Raw genomic sequence first — 20,874 nt, 5'->3', positions numbered from 1 at the left:
TTTTGACAATGACCACATTCATGAAACTTGTCTTCGTTTAATTAAAAATATAAACAATTGTACAGGGCCCGGCAACACTTGTGTCCACCCCCAAAATCGTTTTTAATTTTAAAGTTAGAATTTTGAAAATTTTCGTACGCTCATAGTTGACAAAGCTCTAGAAGCTGACCCAAAAATTTGTTTTTTATCACGGTATTTTTGGCGTCGCGACGCTTAAAAAGTATAATTTTTAGCGATTTTTGAGTTTTTGCGGAAATATTCGCAAATTAATTTTTTTTCAACATAACTGTGATACAAATATCTGAGTTTTAATTTTAAATCTAATGCAAATTGTGTTTAAAATTTGCGAAAAAAACGTGGTTTTATCAAGTTAGTTTTCAAAATTATGACAGCGCAGCGGCAAACTACGTTTACACCAAAATTTCACAAGTCACTTCATCCACTCTTATAAAAGTTAATTTTGATTAACACGGGCATGTTGCATTTTATGGACACCAGAAATCGTTAATTAACATCGACAAAGCGACAATTTCACTAAGTAAGACTTTTGTTTCAATCTAAAGCGTACCTAAGGATAGATGTCATTTGTGACACAAGATGTTAACAGATGGGTGTAAACGTAGTTCCTAATTTTGACGTAATGAAATTGGAAACTAACTTGATAAAACAGCATTTTTTTCTCAAATTTTGAAGTCAATTTGCATTGAATCAAAAATAACAACTGAGATATTTTTAACACATTTATATTGAAAAAAAATTAAATTAGGGGTTGATATCACAAAACCTCACAATTACCTAAAAATTAAATTTTTAAAGCGGCACGACGCCAAAACTCTCAGTGATAAAAAACAAATTTTTGCGTCAGCTTCTAGAGCTTTGTCAACTGTGAGCATATGCAAATTTTCAAAATTTTCTCTTTAAAATTAAAGACGATTTTGGGGGTAGACACAAGTGTTGCCGTACCCTGTATATTTCTAGACATTTACGAAAAAGGAACAAATCGACACGCTTTTAGTATAAAAGGACGAATTATTTGTTAGTTTTTAGTTTAATCATCGCTTTGATAATCGCAGCATTGCGATAGATACGCGTGTCAGCATTTTTGGACAAAATTTGGTGTTTGTAAATAAATTGTATTTTTGATAATTTTTGCAGTTCAAATTTGTTATTTACAGATCGTGAGAGGTCTTTATGCAATTATTATGGTGTATGTAACTTTTATTTAAAAAGTGGTTACATTAAGAATCCAATAATAGTAAGACCACGTTCTGGTGTATCCCGAAGGATCGCGACTCTCGCATCCATTCCCACTTACAAAACTAGCAATCCCAAATTGGTACTGAACTTTTCCCAATTGATACGCACTAATTAGCGGAGTTCCTGTATCGCCCTAAACATGGTAAAAAATCAATTCAGGATACCAACTGATATTAGAATTTACATGACAAGTTCCTTCGTTGTAATTCCCAGCCACACAAACCATATCGTCTGTAACTTGGTTTCCGTATGTAATCTTACATTCTTCGTTTTCAAGCACGTTCACTGCAACGTTTTGAAGAGTTTCTGCAAGTTCGGATGATCCTGCAAATTGTGCACACCCTTAAATGAATAAAATTTGTGCAAATGATTCGTACTATCACTCCTTTGGCCCCAACCCACCGACCAAGTTGTTTGAAAAAATGCTGTTGAAGAAGAGATGTCTGTAGAGGCCACGTCAATATTTCGGATGTACGCTGAAAGCGCAAAATTACAGTTTATGAAAGCAAAAATTACTTTTGTTACTTGAATAAGTAACGTCCATTCGCAACTTGATTAAACCGACGTCGTTTTTCAAAGTTGCTGGGTTGTAGTCTGGATGTAGAACGTATTCTTCTGCAGCCAGTATAATTCCAGTTTTATCAATAGTTTTTATGTTGTTTGTGCCTAAGAATATTGTAAATAAAGTCGCACTTAAACACAATTAATAAAAATGAAATTAATAAAATTATATTTGAGTACTTAGCCACACATTGGCCGGCGGTCAAAATCCATCTTTGACTAATGAGGCTTCCGCCGCAAAAGTACTGGCCGTTGGAGGTAGTTTTGTGAATGGCAGCTAGGTATGGATATTGGGCAACATTTGCTGGAGAGCCTCCAATAATGCGGTGATTAGTTGAACCATTTTTTGCATAACTGAACAATAAATGCGTGCAGAGCAGAAATAATGTTGGATTCATTTTTCTGTGAGAACGTGTTTGAGATAATTAAATTACTGAAATTTATTTGACAGTTTTAATGCCGTTATCTTTGCAAGGTGACGTTTAGAATGTGACAAATAAAACGTTTTTTCTATTTCATTTTTTTTTATATTTTTCAGATCGATCAGAGCTTGAAGAGCCTTTCATAGATACTTCACTTTAAATTTCAATTTAAATATTTTTAATGAATAGATAATATGTAAAATTAAATGTTATTTGCGCTAGTTTTATACACATTATTAAGCACTTGTTACATTTTTAATCCAATCAAGATAAGGATAAGTCCTTGTATATCCAGAGGGATCAGTGCTTTCGCATCCATTTGCACTCACAAAACTTGCAATTCCATACTGCAAATAAGTCTTATAGGACAATAATAACGGAGTTCCAGTGTCGCCCTAAATAAAAAAAAACACTAGAATTATATTAGTTTAACAATTTACATGACAAGTTCCTTCGTTGTAATTTCCAGCCACACAAACCATTTTATCAGTGATTTGATTTCCATATGCTATTTTACATTCGTCATTCTCCAATACGTTTACTTGTACTTTTTGAAGTTGGTCTGAAAGTTCCGCATCTTCTGTAAACATTCTATTTTATAGAAAAAAAATATTGTTTTTGTTACACTCAACCGTACGGTCACTTGTGTGTCCCCAACCCACAGCATAAACTATTCCGTAGGGTGAAGAAGTAATATCAGAAGTTGCTATATATCCATTCTTGATATAGCCTGCAAAGTTAAAAAAAAACTCAAAATTTTATTTCCAAAACACTTGTTTGTGTTACTCGTAGTGGTGACGTTCATTCTCAACCTGATTAATCCAATATCGTTTTCCAGAGTCAACGGGTTGTAGTCCGGATGCAGAATATATTCTTCAGCTGCGAGCTTAATTCCGGTCGCATCTAAATTTTTTATATTAGACGTGCCCAAATATATTATAAATGAGATGGCACTAAAAAATTCCACTAAACTAAACTTCAAACTTTTTTTTATTAAAATACTTATCGACACATTGGCCAGCCGTTAAAATCCACTTATAATTGTAAAGACTTCCACCGCAGAAATAGCGGCCATGTGAAGTGGTTTTGTAAATGGCGGCTATAAATGGGTGTTGAGCTATGTAAGCTGGATTACCTCCAATAATACGATCATCTAAGAAGATAAGTTTCAGAAATACCAATTTTAAAGAGATGTTATTACACCTTTTGCAGAAACAGGCCAAATAAAATAGTTCCAAGAGAAAATTAAAAGTACAAATAAATTCATTTTGGAGCACTGTTATAAAGTTTCACACTGTGAAATAAAACTTGTTATTGAAATTTTATTTTGGTATTATGTACCTTCATTATCTTTACAACTAAAATTTGATCAACTATTATGTTATATTGGTTGTACATCTTTTTATTATTGCTTAATGTGCGATAATAATAAATACTTAAAATAATCTGTAGATTATCTTATTTTAGGTTTTGTTTATTGTATTCAACAACTGATTATTTTCAATTTTAAAACAAGTGGAATTTTAAACAGAAAATTCTTTAGATTCTTCAGATATCAATATTCATGAAATTGTTTGTATCTTTAAAATGGAAACTTCACAGTTTGTTTTACCTTTGTGTGTCTTTGACTAGTTTCCACTAGAATTACGTTGTTTAAACGCAAAAATTATTTTTTTTTCTAGAAATCCACAGAAGTACGAAAAATTTATCTAGAATTTAGATTTTCTATTTTTATTTTTGCTGCAACTTTCAAATTTCAGAAACACGTCTACTTTATATTAGTATTATTTATATTATTATTATTAGTGTTATATTTAGTTTATATTAGTACATATTATAAATTAGTATGTTTATACACAAAAACAACACAAATAGAATACCTAAAACCAAAAAAAGTTTACACCTGATCTATTTCCATCGAAAAATTCGAATTTTTGCTTTGAAATTTAAATTTATTAATAAGCATTTTTTTATTAAAATTTATTTATACACACAAACAATGTAAATAAATTTAAATATTTTTTTAAATTGGTAAAACACAAGATATGAAGAAAAAAAAATTTGCTCTGGCGCATCCACCAATTTTACATTTTAGCTCACGTCTCCAATAAGCAATAATATTTGTTCTGGAAAGTAATAAAGGCTCTAAAAAATAATAATAACTGTTTGTTTGTATTGTTAGATCGGTCAATATCTCATTTATTTGTTAAGTAAATTTAAGTTTATTGGTGCTTATTGCACGGAGAATCTAACGCAGAATCTAAAACTGAGCGATTTTTTAATGTACGTCAATTAATAACCGAATTTGAAGCGTTTAAAGTTCCGAGTTGTCGCCTGAGAGCAAAATTTTTTAAACTCCGGATTTTTTATTGATCTATATCTGAATTATTTGTGAAGCAAACTTAAGTTTATTAATGCTCATTTAACTCAGAATTTCACGCAGAATCCAAAACTGGGCGAATTTTTATCGTATGTCAACCAATAACCGAATTAGAAGCGTTTGAAATTTCAAATTGTCACTAAAAGGCCAAAATTTTTAAACTCCGGAATATTTAGTGCTCAATTTCTCCAGAACTACGACAGGTGGAAAAATGCGGTTTTAATTTTATAGATTTTTTCTATTGTTTTGATTTATGGATAGATTTAGATTGCTTGTATTTCTAATATCTACGTTCGTTTAGATTCTTTTTAAAATAAACATAATTATATTGAACCTTTACTTACTTCCCTGGGGCTGTAAGTTTGATAACTATGTATTCTCAGAAATAAAAATAAACGATCGTCCAAAAATATTTATTAAGTGCTTGTTACATTTATAATCCAGTTAAGATAAGGATACGTCCTTATAAACCCAGAAGGATCAGTGCTTTCACATCCATTTTCACTAACAAAACTTGCAATACCAAATTGCAATTGAATCTTGTATTGAAGCACCAACGGAGTTCCAGTATCGCCCTAAACGGAAAATAAAAATAATAAAATCTCCAAATGTTTTTACAATTTACATGACAAGTTCCTTCGTTGTAATTCCCAGCCACGCAAACCATCTCATCGGTAATTTGGTTCCCATATGTTATTTTACACTCATCATTATCAAGGACCTTCACTTGTACTTTTCGAAGACTGTCCGTAAGTTCCGAATCTTCTGCAAGTAGTTTATAAGAAAAATTTTTTTTGTGGTGTCACACAGTACTGTCATTGGTTTGTCCCCAACCAACAGCCCAAATTGATCCATATAGAGTTGTTGACGATATATCCGAAGCCGCTATGTTCACGCCTTGAATATAAGCTAAAATTTTGTTAAAATCAAAAAGTAGATAATTTTACGATTGTTTTACAGGTGCCGGTTATGTCCATTCTCAACTTAATTAAACCAATGTCGTTTTCTAAAGTCAGAGGGTTGTAGTCCGGATGCAGAACGTACTCTTCGGTTGCTAATTTAATTGCAGTTGAATCTAAATTTTTTATGTTGGCGGTCCCCAAATATATTGTAAAAGATTTGGCACTAAGACAACATTTGGTAGTAAAATTTCCAGAAAAAATTTGAATACTTATCGACACATTGTCCTGCTGTTAAAATCCATCTCTGAGTGTACAAGCTTCCACCACAAAAATACTGACCATCGGAGGTGGTTTTGTAAATGGCGGCCAGGTATGGGAATTGGGATATGTAAGCTGGCTCTCCTCCAATAATGCGCTGCTCTATGAAAATATGTTTTTAAATTCACATTTTTAGAGGAAGTGACATGTACACCTTTTGCAGTCACCAAGAAGAAAAAGAAGCTCCACGACAAGAAAAAAAGGAAACTTATTTTCATTTTGAGGCACTTTTGGAACATTACAAACTGTTAACAACAATTTTTAACAACAATTTTATTGAGAATTATTTATATTGATCCTTTATAATTAAGATTAAAGTCAATATAACTTTTCAGTTATAAAGATAACGAAGTAACGCGAATACTTTTACGTACAGTGTGAATACCATTTTAAAAGTAAAAATGAAAATCGCTTCACTCTTATTTCTCTCACTTAACTATTTAGTTAGTGCTAGTACTAAAGGTAAGTAAACCAGTCAAAAAAGAAAATTTTAACAGAACTCCACAGATCAGCGCATTATTGGAGGCAGGCCAACTAACATAGCCACATATCCATTTCTAGCCGCTATATACAAAACCACTCCCGATGGTCAGTATTTCTGTGGTGGAAGCCTTATCAGCCAAAGTTGGATTTTGACTGCTGGTCAGTGCGTCGATAAGTATTTCAGTTTTGTTTTGAACTTGTACTAGTTAATTTTGCTTCAGTGCTATTTCATTCACGATTTATTTGGGTACGGCCAACATCAAAACTTTAGATTCGACTGGAATTAAGTTGGCAACTGAGGAGTGCGTTGTACATCCGGAGTACAACCCTTTGACTTTAGAGAACGATATTGGTTTAATTAAGTTGCGGATGGAGATAACCACCACGCGTAAATTTTTTTTTTTCTTTTAAAATTACCTTTTGAAGTTGTTATTGATTTTTAGCTTATATTCGTTCTGTGCACTTAGCAAATACTGATATAGCTCCCTCACCATTGTATGGAACACTTTGGGCTGTCGGATGGGGATATACTAGTGACAGTACTATTTAATACCAATAATAGGTTTAAGAAATTTGATGAAACGAGATGTTTTCAGCTGTTGCTCAACTCGAGGACGAACTTCAACAGGTACAAGTGGACGTTTTGGAGAATGAAGAGTGTAAAATAACCTATGGAAATCAAATTACCGATAGGATGGTTTGTGCCACTGGAAATTACAATCAAGGAACTTGTCATGTAAAATTTGAAAACAAAGTTTGTTTTTATTACAACTTTTTCTTTAGGGCGACACTGGAACTCCGTTAGTACTGAATTACCGGGCTCAGTTGCAGTATGGAATTTCGAGTTTTGTAAGTGCAAATGGGTGCGAAAGCACCGATCCTTCTGGGTATACAAGAACGTATCCTTATCTTAAATGGATTCAAAATATTACTGGTATTGAAGAAATATAAGTTTGATTACTTTTAGTATTTTTATTTCATTACTGCTTAATTTTATTTACAAATTGCAATTGACTATAACTTAGATATTGGTTGTAAATTTGATATCTGCGCGATATTCTGCATAAAATGACCACCAACACTTTAAGATTGCTCCATAAACAAGCAAGATATTGACCGAGTCTGCATTGAAAACCGAAAAGCAGCCAACTCCTTTCTATACTGAAAAAAATTAAATTTTTGAATTTGAACTATCGGAGATCGATTTCTAAGCTAAAAAAGTGCGAAAAAAACGATTTCAAAATATTGCCTTAATTCCGAACACATCAAGCAACATCATTTTCGAACCTCCAAAATTTTGGCCTTTTGCCGAGCATCCAAAATTTCAAATGCCTTTAATGCAATTAATTGTTGACGGATGTGAAGAATAATGGTAGTTTTGCATTCAGAGCCCATTTAGCTCAAATTTCTTTAACAAATAAACGAGATATCGACCGAAATAGATTTTCAGGGAGTGATTTTAGGGTCATTTTTAAGAAGCTGTTTTGGAGCGAAAACTGCTTTTAGTACCATTAAATTATATATCTATCAAGAGAACATCTCAAGATCTATCAACTGGGCAAATCTCAGATCGATAGAGCAAGTAGTTTGCTAGAAAGCAATCAAAAACGAAAAATTCGAAATTTTTCATCGATTTAGTCGCAAAAATTTTTTGCCCAAAAAATTTACCATTGAATTTTTAACTTTTGAAAGCCGATTCAAAAGTAAAATAATCCGAGAAAAACTATGGTGAAAACCGTTTCACAAAATCTTTCGTAGTTTCGGAGATATTGAGCTTTGAAAATTTTCCAACTCAGTTAACTCAGTTATTTGTGGACTGACCTTAACAAATCTTACCTTTTTGGATTCTACGTAAAACTCTGCGTAAAATGAGCAAGGATACTTTAATATAAGCGAGATATCCACCGTGTCTGAATTTGAGACCGAAAAACAGTTACCTTCCATACTAAAAAAAATTACATTTTGAAATCAACTTATCGAAGTTAGAAAAATAAGTTAGAAGATTATTTTGTAAAAATGTCAAATAGGTACATTTTTACCCACTTAATATAGAAGAAAAGAGGCGAAATAAAAGGTCCCAAACTTAAAATATTGCATTTAATACCCAATCAAACATCCGTTATATTGCGTATCCAGGAAAGATAAGGATACACTCTTGTATAACCAGAAGGGTCAGTGCTTTCGCACCCATTTGCACTCACAAAACTTGCGATTCCATACTGTGAACGAATTTTGTACGAAAACACCAACGGAGTTCCAGTATCACCCTGTTCGAAAAAAAGTTTCACTACAAAACAGAAAAAAATATTACAAAGTTACATGACAAGTCCCTTCATTGTAATTTCCGACCACACAGACCATTTCATCAGTTATTTGATTACCATACGTTATTTTACATTCGGAGTTTTCGAGTACATCCACTGGAACGCGCTGAAGCTCTTCAGCAAGCTCAGCTGAATCTACAAAAAGTTAGTTTCGTACAGTCATAAAATGGTAAACTTTTCGTACCATCACTTGTTTGGCCCCAACCAACGGACGAAACTACTCCATAGTTCAACGAAGGAGATATATCCTGGGAGGGTAAAAATACAGCCTGGAGATAAGCTACAAGACGATTAGTTGATTGTTTAAAGTTATGTAAATTAAAGAGTTACAAGAGTAGGATACGTCCATTCGCAACTTAATTAACCCAACATCGTGTTCCAGAGTCAAGGGATTGTAATCTGGATGAAGCACATATTCATCAGTTGCCAGTTTCACTCCCGAAGAATCCAAAGTCTTGATATTGGTGGTACCCAAATAAATGGTAAATAAAATTGCACTAAGAATAAACTTGTACTTATAATGAAGAAAATCTTGAATTTACTTATCGACACATTGGCCCGCTGTTAAAATCCACCTTTGGTTAATCAGACTTCCGCCACAAAAGTACTGTCCATCGGCAGTACTTTTGTATATAGCAGCTATAAATGGAAATTGACCTGCAAAAGCTGGAGCGCCTCCAATGATGCGTTCACCTAAAAAAATCGGTGTTAAAAGTGAGTGTGTTTCAAAGAAGCAGATTTGTGCCTTTTGCAGCATCAGAAGAAATGAAATAGTTGCAAGACAGCAATAAAAATATTGTTGTTTTCATGGTTAGGTACTTTTTAAATTTAAACGAATCGAATGTAGAGTTTTCAGTTATGTTATCTTGTTAATGTAATTGAACTTATAGGATTAATTTATAGTGACCATAAAAGTATTAAAAATATGTATTTTTAGACACTGCAAGAAGATTAGAAAGAGCTGTATTAAATACTTCTAACTATAAATTCATTGTTAATTCAAGAAGCTTGTGTAATGTTTAGGATCCAAGAAATGTAAGGAAAGACTCTTGTATAACCAGAAGGATCGGTACTTTCGCATCCATTTGTACTAATAAAGCTCGCAATTCCATATTGAGTGTGAATTCTGTACGTAAATGTCAACGGAGTTCCGGTATCACCCTAAAAAAGATTCGAAATTAAAACGAACAGAATAATTTTTGATTTTACATGACAAGTTCCTTCGTTGTAATTCCCAACCACACAGACCATCTCGTCTGTAATTTGATTTCCATAAGTTATTTTACACTCTGAATTTTCAAGGACTTGTACTGAGACAGTTTGGAGGTCTTCAGCTAAATCAGAAGTTTCTACAAACAATCCAAATTATGAAGGACAAATTTTTGATGGGTTACTCATTATTACCATCACTGGTCTGTCCCCAACCATTTGCTGAAAGTATTCCATATTCTGTTGGCGTTGATATGTCCGAGGTGGGTAAATTTACAGGGTTAATATAAACTACAAGATAAATGATACTCGTAAAAATTATAAATATGCTTATCTCTAGAGGTGTAATTACTGGTGTAAGTTACGTCCATTCGCATCTTAATTAATCCAATATCGTTTTCTAGAGTCTGAGGATTATACTCTGGATGTAGTGCGTATTCATCTGTTGCCACTTTGACCACACCTGAACCTGGAGTTTTTATGTTATTAGTACCTAAGAATATGGTAAATAATGTAGCTCTAGAAATAAAATTAGTAATAGAAATATAGTGTATCTAATAAAAATTTTAAATTTGTACTCATCGACACACTGTCCTGCCGTCAAAATCCATCTTTGATTAAGAAGGCTTCCACCACAGAAATACTGACCACTGGCTGTAGTTTTGTAAATAGCAGCCATGAATGGGTATTGGGCCGCGTAAGCCGCCGAACCTCCAATAATACGCTGGTCTAAAAATTTTATTATTTTTGATTTTTAGTGTGAACCATTGTATTACGTACCTTTGGCAGCATCAGAAAAAACTGAATACTGACACAACAGAAATAAAATTGTTATTTTCATTATTGGACTGTAAACTAAAGAATGGAAACTCTTAACAGAAATATGAGCATTCTTTTATTGCAGGATCTCTTTATCTTGATAAAATTCGAATTGCGATTGTTCTCAATTTTAGTTAGATTGATTTATGTTTTAAAAGTAGTAATCTCCCCAAATTTTATTGTATTAGTTTAAAAATTAACAAAGATACAAATTACAATTAGAAAAATTCAAAAATTCTTGGTTCATTCTAAATTAAAATTTTCTAAAAATTTTATTTTTTGCTCTAAAATTTTGCATTTTCGTACAGTTAATAAACACCTAAAAAATAATAATATTTTAAAAACTAATAAGAATACGAATTTAAAAAAAAAAAAGTTCAACATTTTTTATTCGTTCTAAAATGAAATTCTCTAAAATCTCTATTTCTTTTTAACATTTCGACACAGTAAATAAAAACTTTAGAAATAGTTTTCTTTCTAAATTTCCTAAAAATATATTAAAAACCAATAATGATATGAATTTTAATAAAAAAAGTTGAATATTTTTGGTTCGATCTAAAATAGAATTTTCTAAAATCTTTATTTCTTGTTCTAAAATTTTGCATTTTGGCTTTGTTATTCAGCACCTTAAAAATAGTAATCTCTTTAAATTTCATTGTAATGTCTTAAGAACTAACAAAGATACGAATTTTTATATAAAAACTTTGAAAAAATTTGGTTTTTATTGGAGGGTGCAAAACAAAAAATTACTGTAAAATACTTACTCTTTTCTACAATAAATATCCATTATATTTATACTTATTTACAACTTTAGAGTGAGAACACTATAATACAACATCATATTTATAATAGAATCAAGTTGTTTAATTTTTTTTTTAAACATGCGCTGAATTCTTCAAATTTCCCCCCGCAATTACAGAAAACAGATTAAAAGTTCTTGGTGGCGTATAAGGTCTTGCTGTTTTAGGCAGACTGTAAGGCTTCGAAATGCGAATTTCTTTGAATGGTGGCTTCGAAGTAATAGGCAATTGTTTCGTTATGCTGCTAGACTTCGAAAATGGTTTTGGTGTTGGTACCACAGCAGAAAAAGATACTAATGGTTTTGACAGTGATGGTTCTAGACCCCTAAAATTAAATAATGGTTGTTGCGTTGTAGTAAGCGGTTTTGCTGTTGTTGGTCTAACACCGTGTTGAAAAGAATAAATATCTTCGTTTTGATAATGTGGTGCAACTGGAGGTTGTGGCGAAGGTGTTGACGGTTTCGATGGAGGTTGCGAAATTTCAGTAGTTGTATGTCGAACAGGAGATTGTGTTGGCTTTGGTGCAAATACACCGTCTTGAAATGAAATTGAAGGTTTTGGATATTGGTAGCCTTGACGTTTATGACGTATGAGAGCGGTATTTTCAATTGATGTGCATTTCTTTTGTGATTCTGTAGTACGGAAAGTTTTAGAAATACCAAGAACTGAGTGCATGAACACAATCTGCGCCAACAGTAAAAAATGGACCAAATTCTGAAAAAATTAAATTGATTTTTACAAAAGAAAGAAGAAAGATTTACGCTGGAAGCATAATATATCTAAGTATTGACTTTCTTCGCATATTCTTGGATGTAACCTCGAGCCGAGGCTATACGAGTACATGAAAGTAGGTTAAATGTCAAGTAGATACCTAAATTTATGACGCACTGTTTTAACTAATTATTAGACTCCAGGTAATTCATCTTTGCGGAATCGCTCCCCCAAAATTTACGTCACTAAAGGCACATTTTTATTATTATTTTCACCGGTGAATTTTATTTATCATTCTCACATTCAAACGCTCAGTAAATGGGAAGTTTGACCTACCATGTTTGGTCCATCTTCTATTGAGGCAGAAACTGCACTAAGCACTAAACAATAATAACCACATTTTGTAAAAGAAAGTTTTATATATTATCAAAACGAAGGTAATCAAGTCGCTGAACTCTTCATGCACATCTTCAATGAAATGTTACCACCACCATCTTCACTGTAAATTTTCGCGTTTATTTGTAAGAATGTCTTTAATCTTTAGAGTGTTTGCAAGTTTCTGCCGCGAATCTTTTGCAATTTCTTACAGACTAAGAGATTTAAGTTACTATTCGCTATTTTTGAGTCGAGTATTAACTCTACGAAATTGCAAATTGTAGAGCAAAAAACTCAAACTTTAGAAACGTTCATTTCAAGTTTAAGTTTCATTTCATTTCAGTTCATGCAAAAATTTCCGACATGCTCCAGTAAAATTTTTAATTTTGGTAGTTTTAGTGATATAGCTAAGAAATTTGGGGAAGTTGCAATTTTTGAGTCGTGTATTAACGCTACCAAATTGCAAAAATCTAGAACAAAAGGCACAAATTTTAAAATAAAGAAAATGACAATCAATCACACGAATTATTTTTTTGGTTTTAATCCCACTTTGATCACATTCTTTCATTTTGTTATAAGGAACGGGTGGACCTTTAAATATACATTTCTAAAAAGTGTCTCTTTTGCTCTAGAAATTTTTAATTCGGCACGATTAATAAACTTGTTGTAAGTAGTAACCATGGTAAATTTCGTTACTATAGCACTAAAAGTAACAGAGTTTACAATTTTTTTAGATCATCAGAAATTTTTTTTAGAAAATTTTCTGTTTCTGTTGCTAAAAATAAAAATTGCAAATAACTTCTGCATATAATTTTGTTCTGACATGATATTTTAATAACGTCATGGCCATAATCCTAGAACATAAATAACTCCAATAAAGATACAGTCAATAAGATAACCATTCAAGTTAAAAGAGAAACAATAAATAAAATAAGAAACACATGTATTTTTTTGAGTGCACTCGAAATGAAAAAAATTCTATTTTTACTACTGTCTTGGCAGTACTTAGCTCTTTCTGAAGCTGAAAAAGGTACAGGTATATCCGTAATACACCTTTAAAACTTATTTTTTTTAGGGCAACGCATCATTGGAGGATACCCAGCTTCCGCGTTCGAATTTCCTTTTATAGCTGCTATTTACAAAACCACTCCTGATGGCCAGTACTTTTGTGGAGGTAGTCTTCTTAATGTAAGGTGGATTTTGACAGCGGGCCAATGTGTCGATGGGTACTTAAAAATTTTTCGTATAAACTTATTAAAGTATTATCTACTATTTTTTTTCAGAGCGACGTTGTTTACAATATACTTAGGTACTACCAACATAAAAACTCTAGATTCGGGTGCACTGAAACTGGCAACTGACGAATACATCCTGCATCCGGAGTATAATCCTTTGACTCTTGAAAACGATCTTGGGATAATCAAATTGCGAATGGATATAACCTTTTCCAGTAACTAGATACACGTCTATAAATGAGTAGTTAGAATATTTTTTTGTAGTTTATATTCAAGCTGTGAGTTTGCCCTCCACGGATATTTCACCCACAATACCATATGGGACAATTGCGGCCACTGGCTGGGGACAAACCAGTGACGGTATTAATCAAAATCTTAATAAAACTTTGATTCTATCTATTAAAACAACGTTTGTAGAAATGTCAGAATTGTCTGAACAGCTTCAAACTGTTCGAGTGAAAGTAATTGAAAATTCCGAATGTAGGATAACGTATGGAAGTCAAATTACTGATGGAATGATTTGTGCGGTTGGAAACTACAATGAAGGGATTTGTCATGTAAAATTTAAAATTATTTTGACGTTTTTTTATATTATATTTTGTTTGTTTTTAGGGTGATACGGGAACTCCGTTGATATATTCGTACATGAAGTTTAAAATTCAATATGGCGTGGCAAGTTTTGTTAGTACAAATGGATGCGAAAGCAGTGATCCTTCTGGTTACACGAGACTGTATACTTATGTTAGCTGGATCCGAAATGTTACAGGAATTGTTTAAGCATTATGAATATCAAATGATGACAATAAAAAATAAAATTATAACTAAAGATTAATTGTCAATTTTGGCACGTAAAGTTAATTAAAAGTTATTGATTTATTATGGTGTGATCCTTTAAAATCCTATCCGCAGTTGCCTAAGAAAAAAAATTGAAACATCACCACAGCAGTTTTGAAGTATAAAATCTAAATTAATACATATTTGAGAGTTTTCGAGAAAGAAGCCGACATACGTTCAACATGCATGCTTAGAATAAACTTTTAATAAGTCGATGAAATTTGGCAGATTTATTATTTTAAAAGCGTTCATTAAGTGTACTAAATTTTAAAATTTTAGAACATAAGACAAAGATTTAAAAATATATATTTGTAGGACGTGCTCAAAACTTAAAATCTTGAATGAAATTCCGTAACTCCAACAATTTTAAATGTGAATTAAACAAATTTAGTCGATTTTTTATTTGCAGTTTGTTCAGCAATATTACAAAGTTTAAGTACCACAATCAAAAAAATTAAAAAAAAATTATTTGTTGAACGAGCTTAAAATTCAAAATTTTTTAGGAGTATTAAATTCCGTAGTTCCAACAGATTCTACAATAAATTAATAAAATTTGGTAGATTTATTACTTGAAATGTTTAGTCAGTGTAGTGGGTTACAGAATTTTAGAACAAAATGCAAGAATTTTTGGATTCTTTTATTTGTAAGACGGTTCAATTTTTAAAATCCTGTATTAAATTCCGTAGCTCCAAGAATTTTAACTATGAATCAATAAAATTTGGCAGATTTATTACTTTTAATGTGTTTTTTAAGTGTACTAAATCACACAATTTTAGACAAAAAAACAAGAGTTTTTCAAATTTTTTATTTATAAGACAAGCCCAATTTTTTTATTAAATTTTGTAGTTCCAACAGAGTTTACGATAAATCAATTAAATTAGGTGGATTTATTATTTAAAGTGTATTAGATTACAAAATTTTAAAACCAAAAACAAGAATTTGTTAAGTTTTTATATATAGAACGAGCTCTAATTCAAAATTTTATATTCAATTTTTTAGTTTTAACAGTTTTTACGATAAATTAATGAAATTTGGTAAAATTATTAATTTAAGTACGTTAATTTAGTACAATAAATTACAAAATTTTAAAACAAAAAAACAACAATTTTTGGAATTTTTTATTTATAACACGAGCTCCAAATTCAATTTTTTTTATTAAATTTCGTAGCTCCTACAGTTTTGACGATGAATCAATAAAATTTAGTGAATTTATTACTTTGAATGCGTTCGGTGAGTGTACTAAATTACAAATTTTTATAACAAAAAACAAAAAATTTTCGAATTTTTTTATATGAATCTTAATTTTTTTGTACGGTTTATCAATCCTATCATTTTAATTGTTTAAACTGTGCTCACATCACCATTTTCACCCAATGACCGTTATATTATCAATCCAAGAACGATAAGAAGAGATCCTCGTATAACCAGAAGGATCGGTACTTTCACACCCATTTGCACTCACAAAACTGGCAATTCCATGTTGAATTTGAGCACTTTTGTAAGTGTAAATTACAGGAGTTCCAGTATCGCCCTAAACACAATCATTACCAAAAACATTAAAACGATTTTCTAAACTTTACATGACAAGTTCCTTCGTTGTAATTTCCAGCTAAACAGACCATATTATCAGTAATTTGGTTCCCATACGTAATTTTACACTCATTGTTGTCAAGTATTTTCACTCCAACAAAGTGCAGCTCGTCGGAAATCTCTGGACTTTCTGTGAAAATTATAATAATCAAACCATTGTTTTTGAAGTGGATAAATACCATCGCTGGTTTGCCCCCAACCAACAGCAGTGTGCCCAGTTAAAGCAGGTGGAATCGAATCAACGGTTAAAATCACAGGTTTAATGTAATCTGACAAAAAAAATGATGGTAATCCAAAATCCAAGACAGATTTTAATTACCAGAGTATGTAATATCCAAGCGCAACTTAATCAAACCGATATCGTTGTCTAGAGTTGTAGGATCGTAGTCAGAATGCAAAACGTATTCGTCTGTTGCAAATCTAATTCCAGTTGTTCCCAAATCCTTCAAATGATTCGTACCCAACAGTATTGTAAATAACACGGCACTAAAAACAATATTAAAAAAGCCATTTTTAAATAGTAGAAAAATACTTATCAACGCATTGACCGGCTGTTAAAATCCATCTTTGATTCAAAAGAGTTCCACCACAAAAGTACTGCCCATCAGCTGTAGCTTTGTAAATAGCTGCCATAAAAGGGTACTGAGCTGCATATGCTACTTTTCCACCAATAATGCGGTGATCTTAAAATATTTAAAAATGTAGACAGTTCGCTGGTCCATATCTACCATACTTTTTTCACTAAAAGTCAAATGGCTGCAGGAAAGAAATAGGAAGAGAAATATTCTCATTTTGAAACTCGGAACTTTAACGATCAGAAATGTATCGAAATTGTTATTATCCAGTTTAGTCCGTTATCTTAATAACCGAAGATTAATTGTCAATTTTACTTCTTAAAGTTAATACTACTGTTGATTAGATAGTACTACCAACTTTATCATAGGTACTACCAAAAATTTTTTTTTTATTCCAGCTTTATACAGAACTCGTTACATTGTCAATCCATGGGCGATAAGGAGAAATCCTTGTGTACCCAGAAGGATCGGTACTTTCACATCCGTTTCCGCTCACAAAACTTGCAATTCCGTGTTGGATTCTGGCAGTTTTATAAGCAAACATCACAGGAGTGCCTGTATCGCCCTAATAAATAAAATCATCACAGAATTAAATTCAAAATAGTTGTTCAGTTTACATGACAAGTCCCTTCATTGTAATTTCCGGCTAGACAAACCATATTGTCGGTAATTTGATTTCCATACGTTAATTTACACTCATCGTTTTCGAGTACCTTTACTGCGACGTATTGCAAATCGTCGGAAATTTCAGAACTCTCTGAAAAAAATTCAATGAAAATGGTATTTGTTGTGAGTAAAAAATTTATTTTACCATCGCTAGTTTGTCCCCAACCAACAGCTGTGTGCTGTCCATAATTTACAGAAGGTGTAATATCGTCAACGGTTAAACTCACAGGTTTAATGTAATCTGCAATTATTAAAAAATTACATAGAGATTGGAAAACGTGGTAATTACCGGTGTATGTAATTTCTAAGCGCAATTTAATCAAACCAATGTCGTTGTCGAGAGTTACAGGATCAAAATCTGGATGAAGAACGAACTCGTCTGTTGCGAGTTTAATTCCAGTTGTTCCCAAATCCTTTAGATGATTCGTACCCAACAATATTGTAAATAATATAGCGCTAAAAGTAGTATTAGAAATTAAAACTAGTAAATAAAGAATTGAAATACTTATCGACGCATTGACCGGCTGTCAAAATCCACTTTTGGTTGACAAGAGTTCCACCACAGAAATACTGACCATCAGAAGTGGTTTTGTAAATTGCTGCCATAAAAGGGTATTGCGCTGCAGAAGCTGTCCAACCACCAATAATGCGATGATCTTAAAATATCACGTAAATTATAGTTTCTCGAGTTTTTTACCATACTTTTTTCACCAAAAACTAGAATGGTGGAGGAGAGGATTAGAAAAAAGGAAATTTTCATTTTGGAACAATCTTGAAACGCTAAGGAATATTTCAAAAATGGAGCTAAATTATGATTCTATCAGTCTGTTGTCAATTAAAAGTAGTTTGTTATCTTAAGAAATAAAGATTGGATATAATTGAAAGTAATACCGATGGTGATTACTGATTAGTGGAGTTTTCCACGGAACGTTCATTACTGCACGATTTTTATGTAGCACTGACGTTCGTATAAATCTTTTTGTACTTTGAGTCAGCTTTGTAAATATTTAAAATTCTCTATCAAGTTTTAAATGATTGTCAAAACTGTCAGTTTAAGTATCTATCTGTGTATTTCGCTACGATTGTAGAAAAAATCTTGTTCGCTACACGCTCGAAATAAATTTTACGCACGCTACGTGTTGTCTAAATTAGTTCGTAAACTCCCACATCACACATTCTTGAAAAGAATTTGAATTTTAAAAATGCAAAATTTTAATTCAATTTATTTTAATTTTAACCTCATGTCTGCCAATTCTTCATTTTTAGTTTTCACTGAAGTTCACCGAGATTTGCTCGTTCTGAGTTTATAGAATTTACCAGATGTTCAAGTTTTTGTTTCTTCTTTCGTCTCTAAACTCGAAAGGATATAACAAGGCAAAGATTAAGCAGAAGAAGCTCTCTTTAAAACCCATTTTTAATTCAGAAGAGTTCCTCCACAAAAATATTGATCATCGGCTGTAATTTTGTAAATAACTGCTATAAACGAGAACTGGCCTGCATAAGCCTTACTTCCAACAATAATGCTAAAACTAATTTTTGATCTTGGTATTTTATAATGCAACACTATACTTTTTTCGGCCCAAACTAAATAGGTAAAGAATACCAAGAAAAGAAGATATATTTATTTTCATTCTAAAACAATCTTGAAACCTTGATGATTGATTGAAGTATCTCAAAAATGAATCGAAATCGTACGACATATATCAATTGCGTCTTATCTTAATAACAAAGAATTAATTGGCAGCTTAAACCAATAATAGAAAAATACCTGTAAACTTTAATTAGTTAACTGTTGTTACATTGTTAATCCAACCCAAATAAGGATAAATTCTCGTAAATCCTGAAGGATCAGTGCTTTCACATCCGTTGTTACTTACAAAACTTGCAACTCCTTGATGTAACGGTATGCTTTTGTAATACCAAATCACAGGACTTCCGGTGTCACCCTATAAAGACTATTATTACAATCTTCTAAACACAAAGTCTGTACATTTACATGACATGTTCCTTCGTTGTAATTTCCAGACAAACATAACATAGTATCTGCAATCTGACTTCCGTATATAATTCTACAATCTTTGTTAGAAATTGCCATCAATTCTACTGACTGTAACTCATCAACCAGGTCCGAAGATTCTAAAAAAAATTTACGTGGAAGTAAAACATTTAAATATATTGCTAATACCATCATTGATTTGTCCCCATCCCGGAACGGAAACTCCAAAATTGCTTTGAAGATCAAACGAAGTCATATCTATTGGCGAAATGTAATCTAAAAAAACCCAAATTTGTAAATTCTGTTGTAAATGACAAGTTTTTTACCATTGTACGTTACATTTATCCGCAGTTTGATCAAACCTACATCATTCTCGAAAGTCATTACATTATAACATAGTCTGGATGTAAAACATATTCGTCTGTTGCTAATTTCACAGCAGTTGAACTTAGAGTCTTGATATTATTCGTTCCCAAATATATTTATTGTAAATAAAGTAGCACTAAAATATGTATTAAAATTTTTGTGGTATTTTCTCCATTTTTAATACCCATCAACACACTGTCCAGCGGTTAGAATCCATCTTCGATTAATGAGAGAACCACCGCAAAAGTAGTTTCCATCTGATGTTGTTTTGTATATTGCAGCCATAAATTTAAATTGTCCGACCTTTGTTTCTTCACCACCAATTATACGTTGATCTAAAATGTGTTTAGTACCAGTCGGTTTGTTAACATTTTTACCTTTAGAAGCTTCAGACAAAATTAAGTAGGTTTGGATCAGAAGGAAGAATTGAATTGTCTTCATTTTTAGATCACGATGGCTCGAATGTTTTTATTACAGAATTTGGTACTGTCTTATCACTTTCTATCTCCTTAAATAAAATTTTTATTGAATGGCAATAAAAACCAAAATAATATGGAAATTTTATAGAAGCCAAAAATTTGTAAATGCATCGACGTATAATTTGCTTTTTAAAAAGAGGTTGAAACTAAAAAATTTCTAAAACACGTCTCCTTTGTTCGATAATTTTGTAACTTAAAAATAGTTAGTACCCCAAATTTCATTGCCATATCTTAAAAATAACCGGAATTACAACTTTGACACAAAATATTGAACTTTTTTGTTTGCCCCAAGACTAAAAATTGCTAAAAGACGGCTGTTTTGCTTGATAAATTTGTAACTAAGCACACTTATTAAACAAGTTAAAAATAGTAAGTTCCCAACAGTTCACTGCCGTATCTTGAAAATTACCGAAATTACAATTTTTTAGAAAAAATACTGAAATTTTTTTAGTTTGCCCAAAGAGTAAAAATTTCTAAAATACGTCTTTTTTGCGCGACACATTTGTAATTAAAATAAAATTGATCTACGATCTCGAGAATAACTGATTTTTGTCGTGAATAATTTACCTCCT

The 20,874-nt window shown here is 31.8% G+C and overlaps 8 protein-coding genes and 2 pseudogenes across 8 annotated transcripts; 2 read left to right on the top strand and 8 right to left on the bottom strand.

Annotated features, from left to right (window-relative positions):
- Positions 1 to 1,222: 1,222 nt before the first annotated feature.
- On the bottom strand, positions 1,223 to 2,216 carry LOC148174530 (brachyurin-like). The gene is made up of 5 exons (XM_088036852.1): positions 1,999 to 2,216; positions 1,783 to 1,949; positions 1,635 to 1,733; positions 1,442 to 1,581; positions 1,223 to 1,390 (listed from the first exon to the last, which is right to left on the bottom strand). The coding sequence occupies exons 1-5, from the start codon at positions 2,214 to 2,216 to the stop codon at positions 1,223 to 1,225; spliced, it is 792 nt and encodes a 263-aa protein (XP_087892978.1).
- A 260-nt stretch (positions 2,217 to 2,476) lies between these two features.
- On the bottom strand, positions 2,477 to 3,507 carry LOC148174529 (brachyurin-like). Its single transcript, XM_088036851.1, has 6 exons — positions 3,444 to 3,507; positions 3,243 to 3,393; positions 3,027 to 3,193; positions 2,878 to 2,970; positions 2,681 to 2,820; positions 2,477 to 2,635 (listed from the first exon to the last, which is right to left on the bottom strand). The coding sequence occupies exons 1-6, from the start codon at positions 3,505 to 3,507 to the stop codon at positions 2,477 to 2,479; spliced, it is 774 nt and encodes a 257-aa protein (XP_087892977.1).
- A 1,529-nt stretch (positions 3,508 to 5,036) lies between these two features.
- On the bottom strand, positions 5,037 to 5,946 carry LOC148174528 (brachyurin-like; the record flags this gene model as incomplete). The annotated part of the gene is made up of 5 exons (XM_088035233.1): positions 5,037 to 5,195; positions 5,246 to 5,385; positions 5,434 to 5,529; positions 5,579 to 5,745; positions 5,792 to 5,946. Coding segments are annotated over 5 exons (717 nt in total), but the record flags the coding sequence as incomplete, so codon positions are not given.
- Positions 5,947 to 6,241: 295 nt separating this feature from the next.
- Positions 6,242 to 7,274, top strand: LOC148174527 (brachyurin-like). The gene is made up of 6 exons (XM_088036850.1): positions 6,242 to 6,283; positions 6,338 to 6,498; positions 6,545 to 6,711; positions 6,767 to 6,862; positions 6,920 to 7,059; positions 7,107 to 7,274. The coding sequence occupies exons 1-6, from the start codon at positions 6,242 to 6,244 to the stop codon at positions 7,272 to 7,274; spliced, it is 774 nt and encodes a 257-aa protein (XP_087892976.1).
- A 1,157-nt stretch (positions 7,275 to 8,431) lies between these two features.
- Positions 8,432 to 9,404, bottom strand: LOC148174526 (brachyurin-like). Its single transcript, XM_088036849.1, has 5 exons — positions 9,190 to 9,404; positions 8,978 to 9,144; positions 8,832 to 8,927; positions 8,643 to 8,782; positions 8,432 to 8,590 (listed from the first exon to the last, which is right to left on the bottom strand). Exons 1-5 carry the CDS (start codon positions 9,402 to 9,404, stop codon positions 8,432 to 8,434), a joined length of 777 nt encoding a protein of 258 aa, XP_087892975.1.
- A 242-nt stretch (positions 9,405 to 9,646) lies between these two features.
- On the bottom strand, positions 9,647 to 10,697 carry LOC148174525 (brachyurin-like). Its single transcript, XM_088036848.1, has 6 exons — positions 10,637 to 10,697; positions 10,435 to 10,591; positions 10,209 to 10,375; positions 10,052 to 10,147; positions 9,857 to 9,996; positions 9,647 to 9,808 (listed from the first exon to the last, which is right to left on the bottom strand). The coding sequence occupies exons 1-6, from the start codon at positions 10,695 to 10,697 to the stop codon at positions 9,647 to 9,649; spliced, it is 783 nt and encodes a 260-aa protein (XP_087892974.1).
- Positions 10,698 to 11,550: 853 nt separating this feature from the next.
- On the bottom strand, positions 11,551 to 12,581 carry LOC148174524 (uncharacterized). The gene is made up of 2 exons (XM_088036847.1): positions 12,523 to 12,581; positions 11,551 to 12,189 (listed from the first exon to the last, which is right to left on the bottom strand). The coding sequence occupies exons 1-2, from the start codon at positions 12,523 to 12,525 to the stop codon at positions 11,551 to 11,553; spliced, it is 642 nt and encodes a 213-aa protein (XP_087892973.1). The 5' UTR covers positions 12,526 to 12,581.
- Positions 12,582 to 13,632: 1,051 nt separating this feature from the next.
- On the top strand, positions 13,633 to 14,573 carry LOC148174523 (brachyurin-like; the record flags this gene model as incomplete). Its single annotated transcript, XM_088036845.1, has 5 exons — positions 13,633 to 13,787; positions 13,845 to 14,011; positions 14,061 to 14,156; positions 14,214 to 14,353; positions 14,409 to 14,573. Coding segments are annotated over 5 exons (723 nt in total), but the record flags the coding sequence as incomplete, so codon positions are not given.
- A 1,423-nt stretch (positions 14,574 to 15,996) lies between these two features.
- LOC148174522 (brachyurin-like) lies at positions 15,997 to 16,907 on the bottom strand (annotated as a pseudogene).
- Positions 16,908 to 17,195: 288 nt separating this feature from the next.
- Positions 17,196 to 19,841, bottom strand: LOC148174521 (brachyurin-like; annotated as a pseudogene).
- Between the last annotated feature and the right edge of the window lie 1,033 nt (positions 19,842 to 20,874).

Source organism: Gnatocerus cornutus, chromosome 5 (genome assembly GCF_029298725.1).
Source record: "Gnatocerus cornutus isolate USDA-ARS CGAHR chromosome 5, icGnaCorn1.1, whole genome shotgun sequence".
Classification (NCBI taxonomy): Eukaryota; Metazoa; Arthropoda; class Insecta; order Coleoptera; family Tenebrionidae; genus Gnatocerus; species Gnatocerus cornutus.
Note: the sequence above shows the minus strand (reverse complement) of the source record. Positions and strands in the feature narration are given on the sequence as shown.